This window comes from Squalius cephalus (assembly GCF_949319135.1).
Source record: "Squalius cephalus genome assembly, chromosome: 18".
Taxonomy (NCBI): Eukaryota; Metazoa; Chordata; class Actinopteri; order Cypriniformes; family Leuciscidae; genus Squalius; species Squalius cephalus.
In genome coordinates, this window is record NC_137139.1 from 18,757,886 (window position 1) to 18,782,435 (window position 24,550).

The following is a 24,550-nucleotide window of genomic DNA, read 5'->3' on the forward strand; positions in this document are numbered from 1 at the left end:
AGCCCTTAAGCCCTAACATACCTGTGTTAAAAACAGAGTGCTGCCTACTAGTGAGAGAACACACAACAGGTTTAATTCTAGAGGCCGTTTTCATAGGCTACGACAGATGATCTTGTAATTACGATAAAGCGAAATTAATTTGATGAAAAAGGGACACGATTTGTAATCATGTGGATTATATCGAAGTGGTTATAATGTGATTTTGTAATGTGAATTATGTGACGTTTCTGTTGTTTCTGTCCTCAACAAAACAGATTCAATCTAATGATTACAAAAATGATGATCATTCCTCTGATAACTTTTCATTTGTGGGAATCAAGCCATTCTGCAATATTGAAATATTGCTCCGCCTGTACTTCAAAGCATTCAATGACTTTTCACAGTAAAGTAGTTCCAATACAGCGGCTAAAAAGACTCCGCTCTATTCCTCCATGCTTCACTGTGGTAGAGATGCATTTATTGTTGTGTTTCTCACCAGATTTTCAAAGACAACGAGCATTACCCCGCAACTCGTGTTTCATTGTGATTCATCACTCCACACACAACTTCCCATATTCTGAAAAATACCTTTTCTGTCTTTGTTTTTCTGAGACAGCAATGGCTTTTTAAGGAGTGCATTTGCTTAAATTTAGCTAATTCCCATGACTAATAGTTTGTGGTAAAGACGAGTGTGTGTGTGTGTGTGTATATATTTATAATGTAACCTTATCATACAAGAAGTAAATAAATACATCTCCCAAAAAGTTTTAGTTTATTTGAATGTATAAAATCTGGAATTTCGCTGACATGGTTTGCAACAAGTGATGACCCATTGACATTGTGCTTGAGAATTCACTCAATCAATATTTGGCATTCATGTTAACTCAAGTTTTATTAGTCACAGCTTTCAAACCATGATGGTACGCCACTTCCGCTCCTGAAGTCAAGCTGAAAGATATTTTATTGAAACATGCAGCAGTGTGCGGCACAGTAGCCTACATGCATGCAGTGGCACTGCGAGAGAAAAATCCTACTAACAACACGCTACAAAGAAAATATTTGGAAATCATAGAGAAACTGTGCAAAATTATTACAATCCTTTTCTGAATCAGCCTCGAACCCAAGAGGGCTGGGTAAGAACATGAGGCATCTGACCGACTGGTTTATATTTTGTGTAAAGTTCCTCCATTGCCCTAAAGTACTCCCACAACAATAAGACCCCTGAAGCAAGGAAGCAAGGCAATGACAAAAAGTCATAGTAATCTAAAACTTGACATACAACACAGATACACTTATTATAAGCACCATTTAACATTAAGATTCAACCTTACAAATTCAATAACCCATCCAAACCTTACTATTAATAATACAACATAAACTAAATTAACATAATAACAATATTAACAGTATCAATAATATTATTATAAAAGTGTCGTGCGAACAAAGAGCCCTTACAAAGTGAACTGATAATGGTAAGACTTTACGGTAACACACTTATGAAACAATGACCATTATACTGGAGTCATTTGTAAGAGATCAAATTCTGTAGGTTTCTTTTTCAATTTTGCAATACTTATTTTTATTGCTCCTTCCTTTTTTCTTTAGACTTCACAAACAAATACATCCAAAGATACACATTAAAAATTATTTGGAAACACTGTTTGTTGACACCATTTCGACCGCTAGTTTCTCCAAGCTTTTCTTCTGTTTTGTTTTGATTCCAGCATTATTATTTGTCCCCAAACCTCCCCTTCATCCTTTCTCTATTTCTTATAGTTTCCGAACTGAATGGCCAATCGGTCACCAACGCAGCGGAAGGTGGCAGGCTGCACCTCCCAGTAGTTAACCGGGTTTCCAAAGAGGCTGATGCCATTGTAGAAGCTCCTCTTCATGCTAAAACCTTGAGGGCAGAAGTCATTAATGTCCACTCGACTAATGTTGTTTGAATGAAGGTAGACCACCTGAAAAAGAAGCAAAAATCAATGATCGTGCATGAGCGAATGGGACACTTTTCGTTGATCAGCTTGATATCTCGCACCTGCAGGTACTTCATGTCTGGTAGGCCCCTCGGGACGCGGGTCAGCCGGTTGTTTTCCAAATGCAGCTCCCTCAGATTACCGACGTATGATAGGCTGCCATTCTCAATCATGCGGATATGGTTAAAACCCAGACCCAATCTGGCAAACAACGACAAGCACAACCATGAATAAGCAACAGACAATAGACGGGCCACACTCATTGTGACAGACCTCTAGTGAGGTGGAAACACAATAGACTGGAAATACTGTGAACAGGCACTGGGTCAACTGCAGCCCTGCAGGACAAGCTGCACTATAAAAATCTAGCACTTGCAGGATTTTTGAGCAAAAAATTATTTTGTGTGCCGCCAACACCAGGGTTAGTATAGTTTAAAAAATGTAACTTGTTCTTTTATTTTCTTAATTTGGTTTTCAATTTCAATTTCAATTTTTTTTTAAATTGTGCATAATGAAAGTAATTTTTACAATTTAAATTCATTACAGTTTTCATCCCATAGAGCTAGCAAATTGTGTACCAAAATACTCCAAATAACAGCAAAAAAGTTACAAAAGGTAAACATTTAATTTGTCACATTTATATAAAAATAGGTGCAGCACTTGCTGACATTGAAATGTGAATTTAGTACATTTAGCAGTAAATTGTGACCATCACTCCGGCATTTCCTGGGCATCTATGACTCAGCACCATTGGATGGCCTGCACATGCTTAGAATGAACAGAACAATATCATCCAAGACACTAATATAGTTCCCTTTCCCTGCATTGAATGATGATACTATACCTCTGCATTATAGCGCCTGAAGCACGTGTGAAACGTAGCGCGTGACGGTGTACCATGGAAGCTATAAAGGGATGCCGGAAACACAACAGCGATAGCTTCTGCTCTTCGGCAAGCACTCTGTGTGTGAATTGTCCATTATTTGGTGTTGTTTGTTGAGTGACAGGCGTGTGCCTCCCTGCCCAAGATACATTACGGTTGGGGACAAGCTGTGTGTACATTGCCTGGTGGCTCAGGACTAGGGGGTTTTACCCAGGTTTCCCCTGTTCTGTATGATCAAGGTTACGCGCAGATAGAAGTTCGTACCTTTGTCATGTGGAAGAAACTGTGGTTCCTGTCCCAGAGTCCTGTGTTGGGGCATCTTGTCATAGAAAAATAGTGACAACAGATGCGTCACTCACAGGCTTGAGAGCGGTCATGGAGGGCTGCTTCGTAAAGGTCTGTGGAGAAGGCATCATCTCTCTTGAGACATAATTTGCCTGGAGATGATGTCTGTATTTCTTGCTCAGACGTACTTCCTCCCAGAACTCAGGGGCCATCATATTCTAGTACGAACAGACAATATGTCAGTGGTCTCCTACATAAATCACCAGGGGGACTGAGTGCCCTCTGTGCAGACTGTGAAAACTATGGGTCTGGCCCCTGAGTTCTCAGTTCTTAGGTGTTGGTCTCTCAGCTGAGATTGTTGAGACCATCCTAAACTCTAGAGCTCTCTCCACATGAAAACTTAAAGGGGAACATATTCACTTTATGGTGTAGAGAACATCAGTTGGACCAAGTACACTGCCCGGTGGCTTCAGTGCTGGAGTTCCTTCAGGAACATTTCTCTAAGAGGTGATCCCTGTCCACGCTTAAGGTTTTACGTGGTGGCCATAGCTCAAGTCATGGACCCCTGGGGAGACACCGCTTGGTTGTTTCTTTCCTTCATGGTGCTCTGAGGATGAGGCCTGTGGCTCAGGTTAGGGTCCCAGCTTGGGACCTGAATGTGGTTCTGGAAGGGTTATGCCTGGCACCCTTCAAATCAGGGCATCTCTCTGCAGGAGGTATGTGATGCTGCGGGCTGGGCCTCGACAGTGTGGCACAATGGGTTTTTCGATCCCCTTAGTGTCGTCATTTGATGCAGCACGAGTTCCCTCAGGATTGTCTCGGGAATGCCTGAGAGCGACTTGCTTTAATCAGCTGCTTTATCAGAAGCTAACACTGTTGTGTTCTGGCATCCCTTTATAGCTTCCGTGGTACACCATCACACGCTACGTCACGACGCAGCGTCAATCAGAATTGTTAACAAAAATGGTAACACTTTACAATAAATTTGTTAACATTTGTAACTACATTAGTTATCATAATAAAGTAACAATGAAAAAATACTTAAAGTGTTTATTAATCTTAGTTAATATTAATTTCAACATTTTCTAATACATTATTCAAATCAAAAGTTTAATTTGTGAATATGATTTAATGGATCTGAGCTAACATTAACTAACAATGAACAGATGCATTTTTATTAACAAACCTTAACAAACTATAATAAATACTAGGGGTGTAACAATACCCTCATGTATTCGATACATATCACGATACTGAACTCAAGATACAATATTATTGCGATGCTCCAAGAAATATGGTAAAAGGTTAACAAAAAATGTACTGTTGATTAAAATGCTAAATTTTGTATTACATTTTGGGTGTAAATGAATAGGCTTGGACTTGGTGCTTATAACCCAATGCACAGGACAACAGTGACACCAGAATAAAAAATATTCATGATTCTGAAGGTGAAAATACAGAATTATTTTAGACAAATATGCTTGCACTCGCCATTTTTTACTGGTAACATAAGACATTAGGCATTATCAGGACCCACAAATGTTCCCCCATTGCATTATTATACATTATATTTAACGTTATATATAGTAGTTTAATGTAGCCTAATACTGACACTAAAACTCTGAAAACTTGAATTTTTTCTCACATTTCCATTTTGGGTGATCTATACACAATACAGATTGTCACTATCCATGATTTGTATTGCGATATATTGTGACACCCCTAATAAATACTTTAACAAATATATTGCTCAATGTTAGTTAATGCATTAACTAATGTCAACAAAATAGACCTTACTGTAAATTTTTACTAAAACAAATATTGTTTAATTGCTAGGTTTTATCAGCACAATACTTTGTTAACAACAATAAACTTGCACACTCCTGAGATAACTCAAATTAAATGGGCATTCGTGATTTTTGTGAAATTTAAAGGATTATACATAAATGACTCAAGAGTGAAATAACTGCAGCTGTTTTCAGTAAAGATAAAGAATTTTCACATAATACATTTTCAGGGGGCTGAGAAGACAAACAAATGGTCTGTAATCACCTATGACTGCCAACTAGTTTAAATATTTGTGTATTTTGTGTAAAAAGGTATAATCAATTACCTTTGTTTCTACAAATTAAAATTGTGATAAGAATTGTCTGTTTTATATATAAAAAAATATAACAAAGCATTGTTTTTTTACATTTTCACATCCTTAAGATTTCATCTAGGTGGCGCTGTTGCTTTACAGAAAGCCCACAGGCAGAGAAAAGGCAAATTGTATGTCGGAGTGCAGGAGAGTCATGAGACGGTTCACCTGTACAGGTGTTTATAGTGGCTCAGGTCCTCCAGTTCAATGGCTTGGATCTGGTTATTATCCAAATGGAGCTCATGAAGACTATCAGGGAGGTCTGGGAAGAGAGGGACATTCATCATTATATTATTGGAAGTCGCACCACGTCTCTGATCTTAACATTACACTAAAACTTCTGCAAATTGTGATTTAATACCAAGGATATTCCTAAAGCTCATTCAAGTGAGAAATTGCACAAAGAAGAGTATTATCCAAATGTTCTTTTTTGAAAATGAATATGAGACCATCGTTTGACAAGCGTTCACTCTGTAATGACTTGACTAATGACTAATTATAATAAAGAATTACCTTTTGGTATTCCAGTGAGTTTGGCCTCAGAGATGCGCAGGTAGTTGAGTTTCAGCCCTTTGAAAGCGCCAGGCTCAAAGCCGCTGTTCTGAATAGGGTTTCCACCCATCTCTATAAGAAGCATTCAACATCAGAAAGAATATCCCATCACAAAAACCAGCAGGCTCCATCTAAAAAAGGAAATGGTTTGGTCAGACTGTAACCTCTATACCACATAATGGCGAGCGCGCATACAAACCAATGCAGTTCATGCTGCCCAGACCAGAGAACGTTCCTTCTGCAACCTTCTTAATACGATTCTCATGAATCCGCAGCTCCACCAGGGATGGGGGAAGGTTCTTGGGTACCACTGTCAGGAGGTTCCGGGAAAAATAAAGCTTTTTTAAATGTCGGAGGGGTGTGAAGGCTTGTGGGTGCACTTTGGAGATCTTGTTGTTGACCAGTGACAGGGCCTGACAGGAGACAGGAAGAGGTCAGCATTTTGTTCATGGAAACTCATGAAGACATGATTAATAATAGCTTGACCATGATCATTAAATATGTACACAAAATCTAATGACTTATAAATGATGATATAACTGTCTTGATGTTTTTTTCTTTTTACAGGCCATGTCAAATATTGTGTTTGGTGAGAGAGGCTGAATAAATATTAGGGATAAATATTGGGGATAATATGAGTTCTAAGAAGGGAACTAAAACATTCAGTTTGGCACCAGCGTGTGTTTCCAGAACTACAGGAACATTCTTCTTCAGTGACTTGAACTGTATGAACATCCTGTCAGGCTGTTTTGCAGAGTGCCAAACATAAAGTAATGCGTGCCGCGAACGACAGACCGATTTTTCAAGAGTTAGCCGAAACATGCTTTAAAGGAAGCTGTCTTGTTGTTTCTTATGTAAAATATGTAAAATAAAATCTTAAATACTGATATTAAAATGTAAATATTCAATCTAAATGTACAGCTAAATCTTCAGTATTAAAGTAAATAGTGACATATGGACCTTGATGCGCAGCATTAGCCAATGGCGAATAAAAACAAAAACCAAGAATCAAGCTGTGAAACTGGTGTACATCAGTGCACAGCACAAGAAACCATCCATAAAGTTGTAGAGGTTTTTTTTCAGTCGCAAGGATCCATTTCTCAATACTTGGGTCACTTTTTCAAAACAAAACTCTTCACACAGTTCTCCTACGCAACTTTCAGCTTGGCACAACAGTATTTTTCACATCCAAAATGGGCTAAATCTACCAAAACATATATATATATATATATATAATGAATCGAGTCATTCTCCAACATATTCGACAATATGGAGGCCATAAGTTTGCCGACTATTGCATGTGTGCTTAAATGGCGTCAAAACAGCTATACCGTGTGGCTTCTGAAATAAATGCAGATAGAGTGAAGAAACTGAGGACTGAGTATGTTCAGGTATGATCAGCTTCAAGATCCCTGTTGTGAAAAATCCCTAAAAATTCTATACCATTGTGATCAGTTCTTCCTAAATTTCTTTTTAGAGGGTGATGGAGTGTATACAGATGACAACCATCACAAATTCATATTTTTGAATGAGGCAGGCATTAACCTGGCCAAGACAAGGAGAAGTCGGAATTTAATTGGCTAACAAGCAACCGTCCAAGTACCAGGACAACGTAAAGCCAATATCATTATATGTGTGCGGCTATATCAGAAGATGGTGTGGAAGGACACAGACCTCGTATTAGGTCATACAATGCGTCTCTCCTTGTAACCTTCCTTGATAAGATAAATCAGGTCTATAGAGCTGATGGTGTGACCTATGTACAGTAATAGTCTGGGATAATGTTCAGTTTCACCATGCTCAAATGGTGCAAGCATGGTTTCGGGCCCATCCTCAATTTATCACCCTGTATATACTCCCCTTTCCTTAACCTGATTGAGGAATTTTTTCTCCACATGGAAGTGGAAGGTATATGATAACGAACAAGTCACTCTTCTCCAGGCCATGGATGACACATGCAATGACATCATGGCAGACCAGTGTCAGGCTTGGATTCGCCATGCCAGAAGATTCTTTCCAAGATGTTTAAAGGGATAGTTCACTTTGAAATTAAATTTTGGTATGTTTTAGCTTACCTCAAGGGCATCCAAGATGTAGGTGTCTTTGTTTCCACAGTAGTTTTAATTTTGATATTTTTAGGTCAAACCGTTCTTGTCTGTCAGTCATATAATGCAGGTCTATGGTCACTGTCTCAAAGAGCATGCACAGAGTCCAAATTAAACAAGTCCCCATCGTAAGTACACGTTGATGGCCTAAGACACGAAACGAGTGGTTTGTGTGAGAAAACGAACAGTATTTATATCGTTTTTACCTCTTGTACATTTTCCGGCGCTTGCGCAGATTAAGCCAGTCTCCTCTCTGCTCCGCGATGTATTTTTCACTGTGTGAGAACATGGTGTGGCGTGAAAGCAGCGTAGCTTGTCGGGCATAGCGACAGTAACTAAGGGGGGCGGGTCTTTGCGAAGGGTCAATTGGCCTGTTATTCCAGTCATTTTAAGCCAAAATGGGGGTCAACCTTGAACAAATTGCAACAGAAGCACTGAACTGATTTTGTATCCTCAATATGTCCCGAGTAAGGAAAAAAAAGCCCCGAAGAATCCCATTAGGGGAAAGTTTTGAAAAAGACCCAAATATAGCCTATTCATTAGCCTATTCATTCTTTTTCTTACGTGAATAGGGTAAAGATTTTAACATTTAGATATCACCATGAAAATTACTGAGTTGATTACTTTCATCAAGACAAACAAAAAATGTATTACAAGTTTTTTGAAATTGTTTGTTAACATGGACAAACGGTTGTGCTAATGTGCTAATTTGCATAAATACCACAACAGGTGGACTTGTTGACACATTAATTAACAGTAAAATATTTAATGTTAAGGTCTGAATGGAACCCATTTAGGCTACCCATGAACATTAATACATAGAGGCAGGAAGAAGTACTTTAGAAACCAGCCTTTATTAATTTTTAAGAGATTGGGTTTGGGGCTGGGTCCGTGGGACTGTTTCTGGGGGACGGGTCTGAGGGAAGAACAGGAGACAATGGTAAGGAGAATGCAGAAGACAAAAGGTAGGCAAAATAAAAAGTGAATCCCCAGAAACAGTCCCACGGACCCAGTCCTAAACCCCATCTCTGCAAAAATAATTAATAAAGGCTGGTTTCTAAAGTACTTCTTCCTGCCTCTATGTATTAATGCTCATGGGTAGCCTAAATGGGTTCCATTCAGACCTTAACATGAAGCATTTTACTGTTATGTGTCAACAAGATTCAACAAGACATTTTCACCTGGCTATACTCAATGTTTAGACCTGTTGTGGTATTTATGCAAATTAGCACATACGGAATTAGATTGTGCACCGTCTGTCCATGTTAACAAACAATTTAAAAAAACTTGTAATACATTTTTTGTTTGTCTTGATGTAAGTAATCAACATAGTAAAAATCTCGGTTAAAATCTTTACCCTATTCACGTAAGAAAAAGAATGAATAGGCGTATGAATAGGCTATATTTGGGTCTTTTTCGAAACTTTCCCCTAATGGGATTCTTCAGGGCTTTTTTTTTCTTACTCAGGACAAATTGAGGATACAAAATCAGTTTAATTGCTTCTGTTGCAATTTGTTCAACCTTATTTCATAAATTGACTGGACTATGTAGGTACATAGAAATTTTGCAGTGTTTGCCTAAGTTAGAAAATAATTCATGTTTTTTGTCAAAAGAAATGCATTTTGCTGCAAAGCAATGATAAACTTCTGATGTGATCGCTCTGTGAAGTGTTTTGAAAAAATGACCTACGTATTGAGAAATTGCTCCTAGCTCCTAGCGAAAACATGTAATATTATGAATGTTCTTGTTTGAATAATCACTGCTTTGAGGAACACATACAAGCCAAAAAGTTTTCTATTTTACTTAACAACCGGCACTTTACTTTAAGTTCAGCCTAATCTATCTTTATTTCAAGATACTGTCAAGATAAAGATTTCTAGTTCACATTTCTTCCATCAATATCAGTGTCTTACATAGAGGTTTGTAAGTCCTTTGAAGTCGTTCTCCTTCAGTTCTGTGATACGGTTGTTCTGTAGGTCCAGGAGTTTGGTGTCTCTGGGAATATCCCTGGGCACTGCAGTCAAACCTAAACAAGATATTAACATGTTTATATGCTAGTTTTAAAGCATGTAGGTTATATAACATACAGATCTGTAAACAAATCTCTGTACAGAGACACCATTAGCTCACATCTGGTCTGGATTTCCCCATTACAGCACTTCTAATTTGACATCAAAATAACAGGATTAAATAGTGAACACAAATGAAAGTGTTAACCATTAACCAAGCAATTTAGTTAGAAATGAACCCGTTATTATGGCCAATTATGCTTATTGGTAAAAATTCCATTCTGTGTCAGATTTTTGGAGGTATACTGTATCTTTATATTAGAGTGACCTGAGGATGTTTTGCCACCAATTTAAATGTACATTTTAAAACCATTTGGGTTCTTTTGCCACACATGGACCACATCACAAAACTATATCTAAACTCCAACAGAACCACATCAAGAGCACAAATTCAGCATTGTGTCAGTTTTAGCAGTGCAGTCTCCAAGATTCTAAATCAGGCCAATGATTCATGATGATTTCCAGCAGAGCCCAATAATTTATACTAGGCTGGGTTCAACCTCTGTTCCCCTCCAGCCATTTATAATGTTCTTGAGAACCACAACTGCCAAACCATATTGCTTACCTCAGGAAAGAAAAGTAAAATCACTGAGATATTAAGCAGATTAAAGAAATACATTTAGGATTAAATATAATAACAGACAGTATTGCCTGTTTTCAATTACCACAGAAAATAATTTTGACTTCAATGTGTTACAAAAAATGAAATTTTGACTACCTTTATCAACTCTTCACAGAAAACTGAATGCTGTTATCACATTAGCTTAGCATTTTTTGTTTGTTAAAAGGTTTGGAATTGACATTTTTGCAAATGTAATAATAAAGTGAACATGGGGTGATTTGCATTCACAATGTACACTGAACACAAACACATTATTTTTTAAGCCCACCTGCCACTCAAACCAACAAGTGCTCAGTGACTTTAACCAACCAACCGCTGACGGACACAATGCCAAACCCCCAGAGTAAAGCTGGGCTTCAAAGGCTGCCCAGCACATTACAGCCCCCCAAACACAGCTTTACACACATCTACAACTCCTAATAGGAACATTTTTTATGATGAAGGCACACAACCACCTAAATATATACACAATTATGAACATATGTTAGAAATAGGCATCACCATCAATTCAATTACAGCCTACATGGCAGAATAACTTCCAGATATATGAAAGAAAATAAGAGAGCGCAGTGGATGGATCAATGCATTACAAGGAAATCTTCATCACAGGGGGAAGAAGCATATAAAGAACCGCCTAAAGCGAGGGCTGTATTTTTCGATTTTATATCAAATCCACAAGCATAAACAAAGATGCAATGAGATTCACAAAAACACTTTCCAAAGACCAAAACACATTGCATAAAGCATTCATGCACATAGACAAACAGTCAGACATGCACAAACTAAAAAAAGAATACATATAATTATAATAATAAGCTCCAAATTCCTAAGTTTTTGTTGCTTCTGTCAGTTCAGTGCCTGTAAATGTTCTATAAGGATCGTAACTTGGGCAAACTCGGGTGGAGATGGAGAGAGTGTGTGTATCTGTAAGTATGACTATAAGGCTACAGTGGAGCTTCAATGGGTGCTGTTGGTACCATGCTGAAAAAATACACAAACAGGCCAAATTTTGTCTGAAATTTAAGGCTTTAACCAATTTCTTGGACCTGCATCTAACCCTGATCTTTTGACTTTTCCACATACTAAAAAGACAAGCTCCGCCGCTGCTTTATGGGTGTGCACACATGCATTGCATGGTGGTTGGTTGGTTTGTTTTGTGTTTATATAATTATTGTACATGTTTGTCCATCCACATTTTGTGTATTTAGATATGCAAACTGAGTGATCACTGAAAAACATAACATTCACTTGATTGACACAAATTCCTACAAGGTGATGATGAATGGTTTTACAAATCAGTTCAGTTAACAATAATGTTTCCTCTTTGATTGTAGGTCTGTTTCCTATCCTTGGCAAAGAAAACAAGAGTATCAGAAGCAATCACACTGAAATTAAGAGGCCCCTGTCAAAAACCTACATTTTTAGGCCCAAATAACCATTTTTGTGGCTTTATTGCTAACAACACAAAACCCAAGACTATTTCCGGCCATTTTGAAATAAACAAATGCTCAAAGACTTCCATATCTTCCTATTTTTCTCATTCTCCCTCTCACTTTCCTTATTCTCCCAGTCTATCTCCCACACACTGTCTTCCTGTAAAACATCCTGTGCATGTCATAAAAAAAACACAGAACCCCACCTAGTGGGAAATTGCACAGGCATTTTTCATTGTTTCCAATTCAGGCCCCAGATTTCTTTGATACTAAACTGCAACAAACTGGACATGGACAGCTATTTTTGCCTGTTTGGACTGTCAAACAGTCTTTATAAGATGCCACTATTATGGAATTGAAACTAATATTAACAAAAGATCCCCCAACATTCAATCAAACTATCACTCTGATGCACTTTGATGATTCATTGTATAGTTAATGTAAATATCTTCAATGATTAAAGGCCCATTCACACCAAGAACTATAACCATATAGAAAACTAAACAGTAACAATAACTATATTAGAGTTCACACCTATGGATGATGATGCTTTGTTTATTATAAACACGCGCTACAGTTATGTCGCATAGACTCTACAGCATTAAATGCTTGAGCTCTTTAAGGTTGGGTAGATCTAATTTGCTGTCAATGATTTTATCATTCATCAGCTGGAAAAAAAAATCTTTCTAAAAGTGACTCCAATGATATTGTTCCTCTGTGTTGTTATTGTTATAGCTGTGGTGTGGACTTAGATAGATAGATAGATAGATAGATAGATAGATAGATAGATAGATAGATAGATAGATAGATAGATAGATAGATAGATAGATAGATAGATGTGATACTCACTCAGGTCTGAACATTGCACCACGTTGAGTTGACATTGGCAACCAAAGGGGCATATAGACACATCCGGTGGCAGCTCCCCCACAGCTGATCCCTCTTCATCTCTCATCATTACTGTCGACAGATCTCCTCCTTCTCCGTCCATAGCAAAGTCCCAGAATCCTCTCTGCTCAAAGGGCAGAGTCAGTGAAGGAGCAGTCAGGCTGCAGACACTGAGCAGCAGCAGCAGGAGAGAGCGGCGGGAGAACATCACTGAGATACAGAGACTTACACACACTGACCTGCAGGATCAGGAGAGAGAGATTCATCATTATTTATTTAATTCAACATGTGTATTGTATTTAGAGCATTATTTTTATAAACTTTTATTCACACAGGCCTATTCAACAGAGCCTTTAGAGCCAGATTTTATTACAGCTTGCGCCAGCGCAAACCCTCTTTCGGCATTAAAAAACTACTGTCAGGATTTAGTAACAACTCGCAGCAAAAAATGAGTGCTGAAATGGCGTGGACAGGGTTATTTTTGCGGCTGACCTTATTGCATATGCATTTGAGTTTCCCTTTCAGACGCAAAATTTATGGGAGGAGAGTATTTAAATGAATCATGCAAGGTGAATTACTAAGGTTTCCGCAAGTCAATTTACTGATATTTGCAAAATAGCAACGCGCCAACAATGCGCCTGAACACACCTCGTTTTCAGACCAGCACGCCCATGGGCACAAATGCATTTGCTATTTAAACAAGGTGGAGCAGGACATGAAAATGATAACTGCGTCGGACTGAAACTAGCAAAAAACACTTGCGTTGCGCTTGGCGCTGCATTGCACCGGGTGTAAGAAAGGGCTCTATGTCTTTCTCTTCAAGTTCAGCCCGCAACCCATTTCCTTAGCTCTGTTTATAATCATTAAAACAGTTTTCACAAAGTACATCAAAGGAACAGGATGGATCTTAGTTGTTATTTGGGGTTTTGGGAGGATATTGTATCATTGCCATCCGAATATAAACACATCATTCAGCACAGGACGTGCACTCCCTGAGAAACACTAAAGCTTTGACATGTTTCATGAGGGCACATTTAAACATTACTCATAAGCACAAAAAGTGCAACTATTGAGTTAATGTTTTGCTATCCTCTGCAAATTTCTTTTTAAATAAAAAATGTAATGTAGGGGAAACTAAAGAGACAAACGGTGAGTCTGTGTCTGTAGCACGTCTGGTCAGACAGTGTGTGGTGGTGGTAAAGGTCAAACTGGCCTTTTTAAAACATATCTTAAAACAAGCCATTCATTAGACAGGAAGGAGGTAGGAGGGAATATTTCTGACAGTCTCTGTTTGTGTGTGTGTGTGTGTGCCAAGAAGGGTGGGGAGCCACCTATGATGTCATTTCTCAATGTGTTCCAGCTGAGTCCTGTGACATCATCAGATTTGGGGGCTGAGATGTGGTTGAAGGTCTGGGGTCTGCAGAACCCACCAGAGGACCTCACTGATACCTTAAACATGGGCCTGTAACCTGAACCGCAAACTCGATTCAGCCACATCCACCTGTCAGTTCCTGACTTAACCTTGGCCCTTGTGGTGAACTTAAACTAACCGAGGCCTAAAATTATAGTCACACCTGTTCTAAACACAAATCGACCACCTAAACCCAACCTTCATCCTGAACTTTGACTCTGAATCATGCATACTCTAATACCTCACACTAAATGTGCTTGTAAAAAAGCAACATAACATTAAAATGATCTTTTAAATCCATCCAGCTGGGATCAAAATTCAGTAAATCTCACTGCCAGAGCCATCATAGTTGATTGTCCACACAAGTGAGCCTCACAAGAGTTGCCACAATACTTTAATGCATAGTATTCCCTATACATGCTGGGAAGAAACACATGTGGATGAGCGAGAGGAGCCAGATGTCAGAGGATGTCATGTGTCCCAAGAGAGAAACTCAATGTCTTCCCATCACAATTTACTGCCACATTCAAATTTATTCCCTCAATAACAAAAGTCGGGATGTGAAGATTAAAAAGGCATGAAAAGCATTCAGCCACCCAGATACTCAATCAAATGCAAATAAACAGTTTCAACAACAAAAAACTTCTAAAAAAATACCCAGAATAAAGCTCACAGTTATGTTCATTTAAATATCATAGACTTTGTCTTTGTGTTAGCTCTAATCTTTAAGACTAATATAATATATCTGAATTTTCAATACTAATTCAAATATTTATTTTTAAGTTAGATAATATCTGCCGTATCATTTGTCAGTCAAAGAGGAACATTGAGTTGAGGAACATCTTCAAGTCGTTAAAGACTAGCCTCAGTTCCTATTTATGCATAGCAAACTCCCAGTATAGACTCCCATTATCTCAGAGCTATCCCACACAAATGTTGTTCATGTAAATGTGTCTGCTGAGTCCTTTATGTCTCCCATTTCACACAGCGTCTGTGTCATTACTGAGTAATGAGCATGGATGCTTTTGCCGTTCCCCTTGGCTACTCCTCAATCATCTTCTGTGAACATTCAAGCTTGTCTAGGTTCGAGGCAAAAGAGAGATCTTTGAAATGGACTTACAAACCGACATTTACATACAAAATTTGTCACAGTGGCTGACAGTTCCCAGAGCTGACCATATGGCTGATCCAAACATTTGCTAAATATTAGTTCTACCAAGGTAGGCATTAAAGCCTAAAGCATCCAATGAAATCCCATTCTTCATCCTGACGTGCCAACATCTATGTGTGTTTCTCTCATATTGTCTGCCCATCTTTCACTTTAAAGTCAAACACTTGGGAAAGCGACAGCCGTTTTTTATGCCGCTGACCTGGAATAAAAGCAAACAGGGAAGTGTACCCATTTGTAAAAATAGCAGCTAAATTATACCATGCTCCCCAAAAAAGGTCTGGTTTGGACTGGCCAGAGGAATGCGAGGAGAGAGCTGAGGCACAATTATACTCAAGTCCTTGCATCCTGCACTCCATAGAAGAGTTTGAGAACTATATGCATTATTTATGACCACAAACACCATAATATGCGTAAGTATATGTGCCATTTTATGGGATAAAATACTGTTGCACTCAGCACTTCCACGCAGCAACTCTTTAATGAGCAGCTGCTCAACAAAACAAGGTGTCTTGAGTAGGATTTCAATAGTTATGTTCGCACATCAGCAGAATATGATTGTCTTTGCTGTTTGGAGTACTAAATACGGTTCTGTAGGGCTTTACAAAATGTTTACAAAAGCGAATAAAATGTTTACAAATGAGACAAAAAGGGTCTTAGAATGATTCAAATCTAGTTGGTAAAAATTTTGTTCTGTCCATATGCCGTTTTGTCACATTTCATCACACACAACAAAGCCATGGCAATTTGTAAACAAATGACTTTTTGGAAAAAAGAACCAGTCTTTTTTATTAACGATTCACGAAACAGCCACAAACTAACTTTTAGACTGAATCACTTATCCATGTAGCCATTGATTTGTTCAGAGTCAATACTGAGGTAGCTAACTGATTCCCTCATTGAAGCATTTTTTGGTTAAGTCTGATTCAAAATGAACCAGAGCCATAACTGTGATATATTATTTACTGAGATCTACATATTAAAAAGATTAACATATAAACATATTTTAAACATATATTTAAACATATATTTATTCACAATTTATTTTTTGTTATTTTAATCAATTAATAATTGTAATTGTTTAACATATGGTGAACATTTGTAAGGTTGAATCAACTTTCATTTTGTTTTGTTTTGTTTGAGTGACAATTTATTTTACAAAGAGAAAAAATTATTACAAAACAGTGATATTTATATAAAGCACAAATACAATCAGATCACTAATAAATGTTAGGAAAAATGATGTGATGGTATTCTATGGCTCGGTTGTAGCAGCAAAAGTAAAATAATAACTTTTTCCTAAATATTTTGACTGTAAAAACTGGTAAAGCAATGCGTGCTGACCTCACTAATCAACTACCAGCTTGTTGGATGAGTGGTTGTCCATTGTGATACATCACACAGATGATGATTGACTTTGATGACCTATTCATACAGACATTCAATCTGGTAGTGTCTGCTGTCAAAAGGACAATCTAAGGGGCTGTTTACACCTGGCCATTTCATGCGTTTTCTCAGATCAGATAGCTATCCGATCGTGAAAAGACCATGTGTAAATGCCCTCCGAAACGCATTCGAGACGGATTTGAATCCGATCGCTCAAACCACTTCAGGAGGTGGTCTGGGCCGCATTCCAGACGAAACTGGACAAGTGTAAATGCATATGGTTGTTGAAACCACATATGTAAATTGTACTCCTCCCAAAAATGCTAAAAAAATAAACGTGTGAGAGCGTGTTATAGGCTATATGTAATGTTATAGCCATGACGACGCTATGGAACACGCATCACCGCAGATGAGAAGTTGAGCATCTATTCATCAAGCCAACGTGCAAACTATCGCAAATCAAAGTGAAAGTCGCAGGCGCTTAACACACAATCATCATCATTAAAAGTAAAGAAACGAAATGATCTTACCAGGGCTGTTGCCGCTCTCTCTTATTGCGGTCTTTGATTTTGAAATTTTAGCTGATGATCATTAAAATGCAGCTCATATCTGTTGCTTTCGGTGACGTACACTCCATTAAATCTGCATATAGCGCGGGAATTGAAGATCGGATTTAAATCCGTTTCGCAAAAACACATTTATGTGACCAGGTGTAAATAGAATCGTTTTGATAAATCAGATAGCTATCCGATCTGAGAAAACGCATGAAGTGGCCAGGTGTAAACAGCCTCTAAGAATCACACCTGTAAAAACGCTTGTCAATCCCAAACAGTGGCTGTGTGAAAACAGCCAATAGGCAAAATCCATATACATCTGGTGACTTTTGACAAAAACACACAAACATTAGCTGACACAAAGATAATCCTATCCCACGGCCTTAGCCAAATACATCAGTGGACAATCCAAAGCTCATTGCACTTAAGACTCAGACACCAGTCTAAATACACACTCCTTTCCAGCACAGTGACCTGGTATGGCCTAGACATAACAACTGCTTCTGAAATCATTCTAATATGCTGATTTGCAGCTCAAGAACCATTTCTTATTATTATCAATGTTGAAAACAGCTGTGATGCTTCGTATTTTAATGGAAACCATGATACATTTTTCAGGATTCTTTGAGGATTAGAAAGTGTTGTTTTAAAGCATATATTTGAAATAGAAATCTTTTGTTACTTTATAAAAGTGGTTACTGTCAAAAATCTTACTGATCCCAAATTGTAAAAACTAATAAAACACATATGTTTGTGTCAGTAAAAAATACACTTACATTTATATTTAATGTTGTCTTTCCCAAAATAATAAAAAACAAATTGACAACAAATTGAAATTTACAAATTTTGTTATTCTTCAAACCTGTGACACAATCTTTTTAAACACTCTTTTTGAAAAAATTCTAAACATTTTTCAAACATTACATTTTCCAATAGTATTTCGTTGCAATTTTGACCAAACCTGACAGAATACCAAATGTTAAATTTTCCATGTCCATGAGTGCCGCCTTCGGGCCTCCCGAGCTGGGTCCCTGTCTCTAACCTGCTGCCTCACTCTGAGTATGTCTTTGATACCTTGGGCCCCCCGTGTTGGTCCGTTGCAGTACTGAAAGGTGCTCCTGACCGACTCTCAGTTCTTGACTCAGTTCTTGTATCATCAGACTCGGCTAGAAGATTCAGTTTGTCCGGCACCCGCCCATGTACAGCGCTGTTTGTTACACATCTGTTTTCCGAATTGTGCTGCCGTGTGACGCGTTCTTCAGATATCCACTCCTCCGTAAACACGGGCCATCCTGTGTCTTGTGTTGAGGTGTCGAAGTCTCAGTACAAGTCCCTCCCTTCGAGTGCTACATAGCCAGTTGGGTCTTCAGGTCAACTGGAGAAGAGTAACTCATCTTCGGACTGAGGATCTTTTTTCTAGTATGGAGGTGGACTTGGTTTACATGTTTCTCAACTGGAATGTGTCCGGTCAGTGCTTAGAGGTGAGAAAGGGTCCCACTGAATAAACTTCAGAGGCTCCTGGGGCATATGTGAGACGCCGTGGCAGAGCAGCACGCTCCGTGTGTTAACAACACCTGGTATGCTGCCAAACTCTTAGCAGTGTTCAGACCTTTGCTAATCGCTCCTAGAACAAGTGTCTATTAAACACTAGCTCAGGGGCCATGTTTAACGGGCATGCAGTAAGGAGGGCTTGGGCTTACCTCACACTGCATTGGCATTCAGTTGCCTCGAGTTATAGCAGTTTCCTTGCTTGATGCCGCTGCTCAGCAAGATGCACTGCCCAGTACAGCAACCGTTGCTCATACGCTTCGCTCGCATGTCACAACTCGCCTGCCACCTCCTCCTATGGGGTCAGAAGCTTCTGAGGTCACTTCTTTCACTCTAAAATTGCCTGCTCAATCGTGCCTCCCAGATGGCCTCACGACAGCCTGTTGCCGAAGAGAGTGGAGACTCCATCCCTAGGCGTTCCAGTTGTCCAAGATATCTTCGGGGCCACACAGTTAGCTCCCTCTAAAGAAAAGAGAGCTCCCTCTAAATAAAAGAGGCTTGCTTACGATCTGGAGTAGAACCTGTTCGTTGTTGGTGTTCTTCTCACGGGAAGACCCCCGAGAGTGTTTCGATCACTTCTGTGCTTTCTTCCTGCAGAAGATGATTTGGAGTGTGGCTGTTCCGCTCCACCCTCAAAATGATGTTGCCCTTAAAGCACATCAGGATGCAGTTGAGATATAGGAAGTACGACTTGATCGTCAGGTTCCTGAGCGGTGCAAGGAGATGAAATCTTCCTTGCGCCCCCTCTATACCTTCTTGGGACCTATCTCCAGTGCTACTGCACTCTGAGACCTCCCCTGAGTACTACAGGAAGTTGAGTTCTGTTTTTAAATAAACAGTTCTCCTACTTGCTTACTCTATCGAGAAGGTAGGGGACCTGCGCACATTTTTGGTCAACGAATCGTGCCTGGTTTCGGGCTGGCTAACTCTCATTAATTGAGACACCGGCCTGTACTGTGCCCAAGGTTCCTACCTCTCCCTTAAAACGGGACCAGGTGGTGAGCCTGCAAGCAGCTCTTGTCTGTTGCGGCAAGGGAAGGGAACCAGCTGAAGGGAAGGCGGTTTCCATGCAGAGATTGGCCTACTAACATAAATTAGTGTGGCCTTCATCTTGGTGAAATTCCAAGGTGCACCGTGCCCACCGGGGTAGTGAGCTCCTTCATAAAGAGAGTGTAGCTCCTTCCTGGGATTGACACGAGTGCCTCGCTGACAGATTAAGAGTTGTGGGCTGGGCGACACCAGCACATTCGCTAAGAAATTAAAAATGTGTCGAGCCGATTGCTTAGTGGGCTCCCTTCTCACGAAGCCAGCTTCACCTTAGCCCGGTTTGTAGTGTTGGCTTGCTGCGCCATTCCCCTCCTATGGACTGGAGTGAAGTGCGCCTTTTGCTCCAGTTGAGTTCCCTCTTCCAAACCCTGTTGAGTTTGTCCTCACCCCGTCAGTGTTGGACGTGGCGGAGCGTCCGATACTAGACCTATCACTTGTATGCTTGTGTAACTTGTGTTAGGTGGGGTCCATATGTTGTGATCCCTACGGTGATCCCATATGAGTATTCTTCCACGGGTTGACTCCTGCGGCAAGCCCGTGTCTTCCCTGGGCAGAGCCTGCTCTGCCGTCACTGGCCGGTTGCATCTCCCTCCTGTTATTGGCTGGAGCCACCTCAGTGACATGCAATATGTTGTACTGCCCGCTAGTCACTCAGTCCATATGTGTTTCTCCACATGTTACCTCCTTCGGGCAGGATGTGGCTTCCACAGTGTAGACCTTCTAACGAAAGGTACGCTTTCCCAGTGGTCCTGTGGAACAGCAGTGACTTCCTGGCCTAAGCCCTGTCATATTCGCAAGTGCGGAAGATCTGGAGGCTTTTGTCTAGGCACTGGAAGGTGGCAGCACTAGTGGCGTCTTAGAAGGGATCCCAATCAGTCGACACGTTGACTACGTCGAACGTGACCGACTGAAAGGGAACGTCTCGGTTACGTATATGTAACCCTCGTTCCCTGAAGGAGGGAACGGAGACGTATTCCCCTAGCCACTATTGCTGTACCTCCGCTGACCGGGATCCGCTCGGCTCCTCAGTGGAAAACAACTGCTGCGGGGCAGGCGTGATGCGACTTTTGGCTCGTTTTTACAATACTCGAAGATGACAGGCTCCCTAGCGTGATCCCAATCAGTCGACACGTCGACTACGTCTCCATTCCCTCCTTCAGGGAACGAGGGTTACATATGTAACCGAGACATTTTGTTTTGTTTGATTTTGTTTTGAGAAATTCAAAAACTTTACGATGTGTAATAAATTATGTTTTGCTAACCCATTACAAGACTGATAGTGTGATAGTACATATCTTTAAACACTGGGAAAATAATGCCTAATAAGCTTATGAAACAATGCTGTTTAAAATTTAGACCAATACATATTTTCTCTGCATGAAAACAATTAGTTACTGTCTAAATCTCCACCTAGTCTGGTGTTTCTGAAAAAGACAGACAGTAATTAACTAAATGTCAGATTTTAATAATAGGGTGCACAACAGACGTCTCTCCAGAGACTGAGCAGTGCCCACACAGAGATCTCTCTGAACAATGCCGCATGTTTCCCATGATTACTGTAATAATAATAATTTTTTTAAAAACACATTAGCCAAAAAAAGGGAATTTCCATCCAAACTGTGTGAGGCATGTGTTTATATCTGATTTGAATGTCTTTAATACTCACTTGTAGAGTTAAGGCTAAAAAAAAAGCAAAAAGACAAAGGCTATGGTGTGTCTGTATGCTTATATATTGAGTTGCAATCTAAATGGGACGAGATAAAATATGTCATTTATTTAAGTCACAAAATAAACTTCATTCCATAAAATAGGTATAGTGAACTTTTAAAAAAGCATTTCGATTCGCATTACCCCAAAATCAAACATAGTTCACCCCTCATGCACATTATCATGTCCATCAGAAACTTAGGAGTTAACATACTCTAATAAGAGTTGGCAGACATGTAGTTGCAAAGTTCCATATAGAATGTCTAAACCATCGAAATAAAGTGTTACTAAATGCATTTTCATCTTTTAGAATATGGCAATGAGGAGCTGAATGTTTAGAGATGAATTATGCCACTTATCTAACTAACATACCAAAGTTGGGAGGAGGAAGTTGTTCAGTTTACTGCACTAACCGTGAGAGCCAGTGAACTCACATGACCCTGGTGAAAATGTGGTTTATGACATTAGTTGGGAAGGTCATGAATATAGCATTTCTCTTTAAAAACAGCTTTGACACATTACATGTGGTTTGATTAGGAGTCCAATGACACTCTTGCTTTCAATGTTCAACAGCCAATAAAACTCTGATATCACCAACTAATTATATGAAGATTCCCAATATAATCTGTTCTCACAAATAAAGTCAATCATCTGAATTGAGCCGTTTTGTCTGTTGCATGCACACATGTATAGGCTACTTACTTTTGTCTGTCTCACTGACACACACTTTCTCTCCTGACAAACCATTGGGTGGTTCTGGGCTCTGTGCTGGCTGGAATTAACTGCTGGCTTGACTGTAATTTGTTAACTTTAGTCCCCAAAAAAGCTTCCTGGCAATGTCTGTAACTGCTCTGCTTGAATGTGGTGACTGGCACAACAAAGAGTGAAGGCAGACCTGATCAACAGGGCAGCCGCTTGTTAAAAGAGTTATATAGAGTGTGAAACCGTATTATTTTAAAATGATATTGGCCATTTCCACAATTAGATATATAGACAATTCTGAGAGAGATTGAAAGAGAGAGAAAGTGAAAATAACAAAGGTGCTGACAGGGCAATTGAAACGAGATAAAGAATTCAAATGGTCAAGGTAAATAAAACTTGCTGTGCAGAATAAAAAAAAAATAAAAAAAAATAAATCATAAAACATCATTGTAAATGTGATAAAAAAATTGAATAAAGATTTTTTTTAGGTGGTTCTAGTGGCAATCATGGCTCCAAAGGGGAAAAATTAAGTACAGACCAAGACAGGCGGACAGACGGACGGACGAACGGACGGACGGACGGACGTACGATAGATAGATAGATAGATAGATAGATAGATAGATAGATAGATAGATAGATAGATAGATAGATTATAACCAGACAGACTCAGAGAGCTGATTTAGTGCTTTCATCCTGAATTCAGCAAGAGTCATCAGTTACATCATCATTCAACATCTCCTAAACATCCGTCTTTCCTCTTCATCCACCCTTTCCTCTTTCAGTGTTCACCTATACAGTACCACTACATTATATGTGGAGGGACATATACACATATATGGAGGGACATTGAGAAAACATGAATTCTGTAAATAAAGCTAAGTTCACCCAAAATGTTTAATTCTGTCATCATGTACTCACCCTCAAGTTGTTCCGAATCAGAATGAATTTCTCTGTTATGTGGAACATAAAAGAAGATATTTTGAAGAATGTTTGTAACCAAACAGTTGTGGGGCACCATTGACTTCCATAATTTTTTTTTTTTCATACTATAAGTCAATGGTGCCCCACAACATTCTTCAAAATATCTTCCATTGTGTTCAACAGAAGAAAAAAGAATTTCATACAGGTTTGGAACAACTTGAGGGTAAGTAAACGATGACAGAATTAACATTTTTGGACGAAGTAACCCTTTATTCACATTAGCAGAATTTTACATTTCTGTAAGAACTGCCATATGCGCTGACAAGAGCTGAGAATTTCAGATTTTTTTCATGACATAAAAGAACATCTAGGCTGTTTTGATTGAATTTAAAGTATGAAGAGGAATTTAAAAGATAAAAAGTTTCTTTAACTATCCAAACATAATGGCATGCACCAGCAGCAGATCATAATTTAGAGCAACAATATCTTCACATCACAACTCTGTGCATCTGAAAAAAAGAGAGCAACAAGTTTGCACATACATAAGCTAACCTACATCTAGAAAGTTTCATAATGCAATGCATCGGTTCCATGTGCTTTAAGGTTCGCTAAAGCTTAAGTAGGCTAGACTAGAAAAAGTATATAAGTTCAGTAATTATCGGAAGAGCAGAGAAATCAAAATTATAACATAACATTAAAAAAGAGCAAAAAAAAAAAAAAAAAAAAAAACTTTTGCAAGTAAAATAACTAGCAAACGCTCAATACCACTTACCTTAATTTTTGCTGCAGTATTTCCACAGTGTGAGCTCCTACCGTATTTATCTTCAGTGTTTGTTATTTGGGCTTTAAAGTAGCCTATGTTCTCTTCGTCGTGACTTGTTCTCCCAGTGTTAACTATCTGAAGTAACTCCAGTGGGTCATCAAGCCTGTCTCTGTCAGTGAGGCGGAGAACTGGACTGGTTTCCTCACGGAGGAAACAGGCGAACACGGGCGGGTTTGGGTGGGTTGGACAGTGCCAGAACTTCTGCCAGTCGCTCTAGGCTACACTGATGCGCACTCTGTAGTGTGTAGCCTACTTATTGCGCAACATGTAGCCTATGAAACGATTTCTGACAGGTTCCGTGATTTGATATTATTTACACGTATTCAAGTGCAAGAAATCGAAGGAAACGGT

At 39.2% G+C, this 24,550-nt stretch overlaps 1 protein-coding gene across 1 annotated transcript; it reads right to left on the bottom strand.

Moving 5' to 3' along the window:
- Positions 1-729: 729 nt before the first annotated feature.
- Positions 730-24,457, bottom strand: bgnb (biglycan b). Its single transcript, XM_079848398.1, has 8 exons — positions 24,149-24,457; positions 12,894-13,171; positions 9,834-9,946; positions 6,015-6,228; positions 5,777-5,887; positions 5,432-5,525; positions 2,018-2,156; positions 730-1,940 (listed from the first exon to the last, which is right to left on the bottom strand). The coding sequence occupies exons 2-8, from the start codon at positions 13,138-13,140 to the stop codon at positions 1,743-1,745; spliced, it is 1,116 nt and encodes a 371-aa protein (XP_079704524.1). The 5' UTR covers positions 13,141-13,171; positions 24,149-24,457; the 3' UTR covers positions 730-1,742.
- Positions 24,458-24,550: the final 93 nt, after the last annotated feature.

What these genes read in the sequence shown, in the direction of transcription:
- bgnb (XM_079848398.1), bottom strand. Translation starts at nt 13,140, where the DNA reads ATGTTCTCCCGCCGCTCTCTCCTGCTGCTGCTGCTCAGTGTCTGCAGC. An exon ending in AAGGACTTACAAACCTCTAT is followed by an intron (nt 6,229 to 9,833) that starts GTAAGACACTGA and finishes GTCTCCTGTCAG; the next exon opens with GCCCTGTCACTGGTCAACAA. An exon ending in CACTATAAACACCTGTACAG is followed by an intron (nt 2,157 to 5,431) that starts GTGAACCGTCTC and finishes GTTGTTTGCCAG; the next exon opens with ATTGGGTCTGGGTTTTAACC.